This window comes from Salvelinus sp. IW2-2015, linkage group LG4q.1:29 (assembly GCF_002910315.2).
Source record: "Salvelinus sp. IW2-2015 linkage group LG4q.1:29, ASM291031v2, whole genome shotgun sequence".
Taxonomy (NCBI): Eukaryota; Metazoa; Chordata; class Actinopteri; order Salmoniformes; family Salmonidae; genus Salvelinus; species Salvelinus sp. IW2-2015.
In genome coordinates, this window is record NC_036842.1 from 34309785 (window position 1) to 34319014 (window position 9230).

A 9230-nucleotide genomic window follows, 5' to 3' on the forward strand; every position below is an offset into this window, starting at 1 on the left:
TATGTTCTGAATAAAATGGAGGCCTGGGCAGCTGATGGAGGCTGATGGCATTTAGAACACTGGGTACTGCCATGTTGTTTGTTTCTGTGCCAACCACACACAGACAGCTGAGCACCTGGTACAGTGTGGGCAGCATTGCCAGCCCACCCAGACACATTGGCATCAATACATTATGTAGATTTCAATTAATACTAAGGTTCAGGAACAATGACTTTCAAAAACAAGAGGGTGTTGCAGAACAAATAGCAGAATAGAGTGTTACGGCACCTCCTGCGGCTGTCAAACGCATGCAAAGACCCAGACCTCCACTAGTTCCACCTACCATATGGGGTCCCTGGGCCAAAGTCTTTAGCAGCATCCAGCATATACTGTCCCAGCAGCTCTCCATTGGTTGTCCTGGATGGGATCTTCTTATCTAACTTCTCATAGAAAAACTCCTCTATACGCGCACCTGTGTAAAAGTAAAGAATAAGATAGTTCACACCAGACAGCAATTAGGTACCTCAATCAGTAAATGTAGTGCTTTTCCTTTGTGCCAAAAACCCAATAAATAAAAAAATATGCTGGAAAAAAATACCAATTTCAAGGTACAAAAAAGCACAAGTAATATAATGATGTGACACCTCAACCCAACCCCCTCGAAAAACCTGAATCCCCTGTCTTCTCAGTCTTTATCTATGCCCTTTCAACAGAGGCATTCATTAATTAGCCTACATCATTTATCACTAGAGAAAAGTCCTTCAGGTACAATGAAATTACCTAAATGTCTCTTCCATTTTCAAAGCGATGAGTTTTAAAACCATACACCAAAACAACTCTACTGAGCAATAACAATTCCGAAATGTACGAGTTATTGATTATAAACGTAATAACGTACATATGGACAGACAATGAATAACAAGACTTAACAGTTGACAACTCCTATCTACAATGTTATACTGCTTGTTGTTGGAAAGTGAAAGGCAACATTGATCAATGCACTACAGAAGAAGACACAGCATGGGAGTGAAATGGAGGAGGTGGCAGTTCTCTCTGGAACCTATCCAGCTTTCTACACACAACATTTAGCAGATAAACAAAGGCTTCTTTTTTACCCCCTCCAAACACTTTTACAAGATATACATACATACACACACAACGGGAAAAGCACATCAACAAGTACACACACACGATGACACACACTCCTTTGTGTATGTGCTTCTTGATGAGAATGAGGGTAGGGGAGAGGTTGGTGGTTCCTTCACAGATTTGCCCCAAATGGCACCCTATTCTCTATACACTGACTGTACAAAACATTAGAAACACCTGCTCTTCCATGACATGGACTGACCAGATCAATCCAGGTGAAAGCTATGATCCCTTATTGATGTCACTTGTTAAATCCATTTTTAAGCCTTGAGACAATTGAGACATGTATTTTGTATGTCTGCCATTCAGAGGGTTAATGGGCAAGACAAAATATCTAAGTACCTTTGAATGGGGTAATGGTAGTAGGTGCCAGGCGCACCGGTTTGAGTGTGTCAAGAGCTGCAACGCTGCTGGGATTCACTCTCGCAACAGTTTCCTGTGTGTATCAAGAATCCAGCCAATTTGACACAACTGTGGGAAGCATTGGAGTTAACATGGGCCAGCATCCCTGTGGAATGCTTTTGACACCTTGTAGAGGCCATGCCCTGAACAATTAAGGCTGTTCTGAGGGCAACTCAATATTAGGAAGGTGTTCCTAATGTTTTGTACACTGTGTCTACTGTAGGACTCTGGTAAAAAGTAGTGCACTTTGTAGGAAATAGGGTGCCATTTGGGTCCCTCCTCCTCTGCACAATTAGCCCTCCTACCCCAGTTTACCTTGCCTAAATCAATACCGTCCCAAATCTGATTTGAGACGTGCACACAAGTCTCTTCAACTAATCTTGGTTACCCAGAAGTAAAATTCTTGTAAAAAGTTGTAACTTCCAGTTTAATCTGTCCACGAGAGATTACTCAACTAACTTTCGTGCAACACCTCAATTGAATTTGACATCGATGACACTATTTATGCTGAAGTTTCCCTTGCGTGTGCATATCTCAAGTCAGAGCAACCAAACAGGCCTTGGCCTTGCATGGAAAGTCACCGTAAGAATGAAAGTCCCTTACGGAGTGACATTTTGCAGAGAAAGAAGGACCAATTGGAGTTATTAGCTATCTATAACCAGCCATCATAGGCAATCATGTGAGTACAAGGGCCTCATCCTATTTCAGCACCTAGCCCCTTCACAGTTCAAAGATGCTAAAGGACTAAGCAAAAGTTGTAAACCATATGATAAAGTAGAACATGGCATTGACCTATCCAGCTCATTCAGATCTGTGATCACTGAGGGGGTGCAGTATGTTAAGGGTTTAGGTCCAAAATGAAATCATTCCACACATTCCAACTGACCCCCATAGGAAGTCTTATGGGGGTGGGGAGCCTCAAGTACGCTGCTACTACGACTACTGCTGCTGCTACTACTACTACTACTGCTGCTGCTGCTGCTGCTACTAGTGCTGCTACTACTTCTACTGCTGCTACTATTGCTACTACATACTGAGAGTGGAGACAGACTTACCAGTGTGGTCAACTGTAGCATGGAGGGTCAGAAAGTCAATGGTTAGTTTTCTAACATACTAGTTTTCTTTCTCTCAAAGGGACCAATGCCACAATGTACTGTATACTTCAATAGTACTTATTTGGACATATGCATGTCGGCAAAACACAGCCAGAGAAAAACGCTAGCTAGGGCTCAGAACCCAAAACACAAACAGAACGGCATCACCATGAAGGCTCCTTTCAGCCTGGTCGCAGATCTGTTTGTGCTGTCTTGTTTGGCATTGGCAATGACCATGGGAGTTGCCGGACAGCACAAACAGGTCTAAGACCCAGCTATAGGTTGCTTTAGGACTGGGTCTTACTTGGATTGGGCTGCAACAAGACCTCTGTTTGCCTGAAGATCTTCTCAGTCCAGTTCTTGGTGCAGTCGGCCCGGGCGATCAGATTCTCCAAGTGGGCATCGAGCTCAGTCTTCTCCGCAGAGCCCAACTTCTCTTCTGTGAACTTGGAGACAAAAAGGAATAAATCATAATTACTGACAAAAACATACATCTAAATAATGTAGGCTAAGACAGCATACGTTACGACTGGCAAAAAACAACATTGTTCTGTAAGTCAGTGGCAGCTGGGCAAATTGTAACCAGCCGAAACGGTTCTGTCTGGCTCTGAAATGTTTCTGTGAATGGCCCATTTTGAGCAGCTTGTGACTGCTAAGGCCCTCTAAGCCTAACCTCTCGAACTACAACACAAAGCTAAGCAACCAAATGGACCTAAGCTCAACCACCACGTCGTGTCTGTGTGGGTGGAGGGAGGGAGGAGCGGAACAGACAGAGAGAGAGAGAACTGTGAGGATAGCAGAGCGCAGAAGCTCCCCGAGTGACTGCTGTATAATTGTGCAGCAGCCACACTGGTAGCCCATCCGGCATCACAAGACGTCTTTAGCTCCCTCATTATGACTCATGATTAACCAATCACTTGAAGACTTTCACTTCTGCTCCACTGCAAAATGGCAACAAGAAAAAGAAGCCTATCATAAGGCTATAATAAATGTAGCTTTGCTTGAAATACCACCTTATCTGGCGTGAATATAACAGCTAACCCATTTCATACGCAGTACATTGAAATACATGCCATATCTACTCCTAAAAAGTACTACAACCACATCCCTAATAATGTGCTGACAATATCAAGCCATTTCAAAATCTATATTTTTTGGGCTACTGGCTACTAAGTGCATCATGTGGTTTGCCATCAGCCACAGAGCTAGTCTCACAGCACAGTAGGACTACATCAGCCACAGAGCTAGTCTCACAGCACAGTAGGACTACATCAGCCACAGAGCTAGTCTCACAGCACAGTAGGACTACATCAGCCACAGAGCTAGTCTCACAGCACAGTAGGACTACATCAGACTTTCTTTCTATGCATTGGTGCGCTCAGGTTTATTTCTCACAGGGGGATTTTTAGCATGTGAAGACAGGAGCTGGAGATGGCATAAAAGGGCTGTTACAATGACTGTTACTGGTAACCCAAATCCAAACCATTAGAAACATAGGAAAATGCTTCAGTGATTACCATTCTAACAGAATGGTAATATTTGGCCATATTTTCCTGTTCTTGGATCACATGTGGTCGTCAACAGAGGTGACTGGTGGGAGCGAAACATCTGTTTCCTCTCGAGTGACCCTGCACTTTAGGTTGAATCACAGTTACTGATTCGTGGAGAAATCCTGCCCCTAGCATTTCACACAGTAAAAAGCTGATACTACTACTAGCCATCTAAAGTGAGCTCTAAAAGTATTGTGATCGTGACATATTGTTGTTTTGGCTCTGTACTCCAGCACTTTGGATTTGAATGATACAATGACTATGAAGTACAGACTGTCAGCTTTAATTTGAGGGTTTTTTCATCCATATTGTGCAAAACGTTTAGAAATTACAGCCCTTTTTGTACATAGTCCCCTCATTTCAGGGGACAAAAAGTTTTGGGACCAATTCACTTATGTGTATTAAAGTAGTCCAAAGTTTAGTATTTAGTCCCATATTCCTAGCATGCAAAGATTACATCAAGCTTGTGACTCTACAAACTTGGATGCATTTGCTGTTTGTTTTGGTTGCGTTCCAGATTATTTTGTGTCCAACAGAACTTAATGGTAAATAATGTATTGTGTTATTTTGGAGTCACTTTTATTGTAAATAAGAATATAATGTTTCTAAACACTTCTACATTAATGTGGATGCGACCATGACTACGGATAGGCCTGAGTGAATCGTGGATAATGATAAGTGAGAAAGTTACAGAAGCAGAAATATCATACCACCATTACAATAACAGGGAGGTTAGCATTTTTTTGGGGGGGGGTATAATATTTAAGCAATCAGGCATGGGGGGGGGGGTGATATATGGCTAATAAACCACGGCTAAGAGTAGCTGGATACAGTACTTAGCGTGGTATATTGGCCATATACCACAAACCTGAGCCTTATTGCTATTATAAACTGGTTACCATTGTAATTAGAGCAGTAAAAATAAATGTTCTCATACTCGTGGTATACGGTCAGATGATGCTGTATTGTTCACTTGCTTTACCAAAACCTGTACAGTGTGGACTTGTTTGACCATTAAAGGCCTACATTGCAGGCTATTCAATTCATTGGCAGCCATGTAAGCCCTGTGAAAACATCCAATTCTAGAAGCCAGAGAAACACTAAACTCCAAATAGGCCTATTTTATACCACTCCAAGTTGAAAAAGTACTGAGAGTGGTAGCATACTAGACCCGTTGTGGATAGGCCTAATGATAATATATTTTTTTATTTTTGTCATTTAACACAGACATTTTTAAAAACGTTTTTATAATCTAACTCACAACCCTGGCGCTGCAACTGCCATGCTCTACCAACTGAGCTACACAGTGGGATCGGTTTAATGGTCAATTGCACACAAGGTCCAATTGAAATTTGACTTAACCCAACCCCTCTGAAGGACACACAGTGTACTAAACATTAAGAACACCTTCCTAATGTTGAGTTGCGCCCCCCCCCCCCCCATTTTGCCCCCAGAACAGCTTCAATTCGTTAGGGCATGGACTAAACAAGGTAATGACATTGACTCCAATGCTTCCCACAGCCTGTCTCTTATACACATCTAGATGTGTATAAGAGACAGTCGTTAGGGCATGGACTAAACAAGGTAATGTTCTGAAAACATTCCACACAGGGATGCTGGCACACACATGGGAAACTGTTGAGCGTGAACAACGTTCAAGCCTAAAAAAAATGTTTTTTTAACCCGTCTCCTCCCCTTCATATAGACTGATTGAAGTGAATTTAACAATTGACATCAATAAGGGTCATTGATTTCACATGGTCAGTCTATGTCATGGAAAGAGCAGGCATCCTTAATGTTTTGTCCACTCAGTGTATATATACAGTGCATTCAGAAAGTATTCAGACACCTTGACTTTTCCACATTTTGTTACGTTACAGCCGTACTCTAAAATGGATTAAATTGTTGCTTTTCCTCATCATTCTACACACAATACCCCATAATGACAAAGCAAAAACATGTTTTTAGAAATTTGGCAAATGGATAAAAAAAAATATATATTACATTTACATAAGTATTCAGACTCTTTACTCAGTACCTTTGGCAGCGATTACAGCCTTGAGTATAACGCTACAAGCTTGGCACACCTGTTTTTGGGGGAGTTTCTCCCATTCTTTTCTGCAGATCCTCTCAAGCTGTTGGATGGGGAGCGTCGCTGCACAGCTATTTTCAGGACTCTCCAGAGATGTTTGATCGGGTTCAAGTCTGGGCTCTGGCTAGGCCACTCAAGGACATTCAGAGACTTGTCCCAAATCCACTCCTTCATTGTCTTGGCTGTGTGCTTAGGGTCTTTGTCCTGTTGGAAGGTGAACCGTTGCCCCAGTCTGAGGTCCTGAGCGCTCTGAAGCAAGTTTTCATCAAGGATCTTTCTGTACTTTAATCCTTTTATGTTTCCCTCGATCCTGACTAGTCTCCCAGTCCCTGCCGCTGAAAAACATCTCCACAGCATGATGCTGCCACCACACTTCACCGTAGAGATGGTGCCAGGTTCTCCAGATGTGACACTTGGCATTCAGACCAAAGAGTTCAATCTTGGTTTTATCAGATCAGAGAATCTTGTTTCTCATTGTCTTAGTCCTTTAGGTGCCAAAAGGCTTTTGGCAAACTCCAAGCGGGCGGTCATGTGCCTTTTACTGAGGAGTGGTTTCAGTCTCTACCATAGAAGACCTGATTGGTGGAGTACTGCACAGATGGTTGTCCTTCTGGAAGGTTCTCCCATCTCCGCAGAGGAACTCTGGAGCTTTATCAGAGTGACTATCAGGTTCTTGGTCACCCTTCTCCCCTCCGATTGCTCAGTTTTGGCCGGGCGGCCAGCTCTAGGAAGAGTCTTGGTGGTTCCAAACTTCTACCATTTAAGAATGATGGAGGTCACTGTGTTCTTTGGGACCTTCAATGCTGCATAAATGTTTTGGTACCCTTCCCCAGAGCTGTGCCTTGACACAATCCTGTCTCGGAGCTCTACAGACAGTTCCTTCTCACTCATGACTTGGTTTTTGCTCTGAGACGCCCTGTCAACTGTGGGACCTTTTATAGACAGGTGTGTGCCTTTTCAAATCATGTCCAATCAATTGAATTTACCACAGGTGGTTGGACTCCAATCAAGTTGTAGAAACATCTCAAGGATGATCAATGGAAACAGGATGCAGCTGAGCTCAATTTCGAGTCTCATAGCAAAGGGTCTGAATACTTACGTAAATAAGGTATTTCTGTGTTCTTTTTAATAAATTTGCAACAACAAAAAAACAATGTTTTGCTTTGTCATTATGTGGTACTATGTGTAGATTGGTGAGGGAAATCCTTTTAGAATAAGGCTGTAATGTAACAAAATGTGGAAAAAGGGAAAGGGTCTGAATAATTGCAGAATACACACACACTCATACAGGTTTTGGAGAGGGGGGCTGTTGTTGTGTGGGGGGGGAGGGGGGGGGGGTTAAATGCCTTGGTCAAGGGCACAATTGCAGGCAATGGCATCTAGGATTTGATACCAGCAACCCTCCGGTTGCCAGCTCACTTCAACAGATTTTTCCCTTCGGTCCTGGGATTCAAACTGGCAACCCTCCGGGCTCGCCTCTCAAATCGCTAAACTACTGTACCTGCCGGCTGACAGGGAAACAGGTCAATCCTATGATTAGAATACGACCAATGACTGAGGAATAAGACATAGGCTGCTACACACACCATTATTAGTCCTCACGCAATACAGCATAATACAAAAATGTCGCCTTTTTTCAGTGAGGACTGCAATGACAACCAGTGGCATGATGCATAGAAATGTATAGCAGACAGGTCTAGTAGCCTAGCCCTACAATTCTCTGACAGGAGTGTAAAGTAGCGGTTAGAGGAGTCGCCGCCCTGTATCCTGGTGACCGTCACATGCACCCCTCGGCGCTACGGTCGAAAACAGACATAAATAATGAAGAAGGGCTTAACCAGAATTATCGGCTTACAATGACGTTCACGGTGAGAAAAACCTAAACGAAAAACATTCCCTATTCTTAAATATTTTTGAAGTAACCGTTTATATTTGGTGTTTGCAGCGTTATATGAGAAAGACGACCCTTACAATCCGCCTCGGAATAAGATAATTACAGACTACGCACCTCGGTCAGAGCACGACAAAAACAATTATTCATAGGATTTCACATAACACATTCACTAAATACCTGGACTGCACGGGTGAAGAAGACTCCTGCATCAGAAGTAAGCTTTTTGAGATTGAAATCCATCGTATCAGTGTGTCCACCGCTTCTTCGGCTTGTTACTGTCCCCTGCAAAGGGAGTCCTGTCGCGCAGATGCGATGATGTAGTACACAAACGCACAGCCTGGTCTCAGACCAGATGTAACATAGTAAATGTAAATCCGGGATGATGCAGTACACAAATGCACAGCCTGGTCTCAAATTAGTATGATATGTTACGTTTAGTATGATATGGTTACAGAAGACAGAAGGTTACTTAAGAAATCTTGAGTCTATTGACCGTGAATCTAACTAACATAATTTTAAAAAATCCCCATCAAAATCCGTCAGTTTAAACTAGAGATATCAAGTTTTTTTATTTGGGCTGCAGCTCAATCCATTGCAACCACTTATGTCGGCCTTCTGCATCTACTGTACGGTGGGAGGTGGCTGAGCTACAGCGGTGTTTGTCAGAACATGAGACATCCCGCAAATCGGTCTTCTCACGAAAACGTCTGTAGCATCCGAGCGGTCAACAAATGACTCAATAACAAGATGGTGTTCTCCATTTTATTCTTCGACCCCCACAAGTGTCACAGGACTTGTCTGAAGGTAGCCCATACAAACAAATGGAAGTATGGAGGTACAGTAGTTTTGTGGCAACAAAAATAAAGGGTTAAATATGTGTCCCAAAAAAAAATATATATATATTTCCTGGGCTTTCTTATATCTCCTGGATATAGACCTCTTTCAGTGTTTGCAAACATTGCCGCACGAGAGGGATGCACACAAGTTGGTGGAAGGGGAGTTCTTATAAAACGCCAGCAGAAAAAGCCTCTATTTACATGTTGCTTATGAGTGCATTTCACACTACTTTT

The 9230-nt window shown here is 42.8% G+C and overlaps 1 protein-coding gene across 9 annotated transcripts in view; it reads right to left on the reverse strand.

Annotated features, from left to right (window-relative positions):
• sh3glb2b (SH3-domain GRB2-like endophilin B2b) overlaps positions 1 to 8484 on the reverse strand; it is a 45613-nt gene extending 37129 nt beyond the window's left edge. For all 9 annotated transcript variants that reach the window (XM_023984523.2, XM_023984521.2, XM_070442857.1 and 6 more), the window contains exons 1-3: positions 8338 to 8484; positions 2929 to 3070; positions 323 to 451 (exon numbers count right to left, since the gene is read on the reverse strand). In XM_023984523.2, the coding sequence (XP_023840291.1) occupies positions 323 to 451; positions 2929 to 3070; positions 8338 to 8400 (334 nt within the window). In that variant the 5' untranslated portion in view covers positions 8401 to 8484. The remainder of the gene's footprint in view (positions 1 to 322; positions 452 to 2928; positions 3071 to 8337) is intronic.
• Between the last annotated feature and the right edge of the window lie 746 nt (positions 8485 to 9230).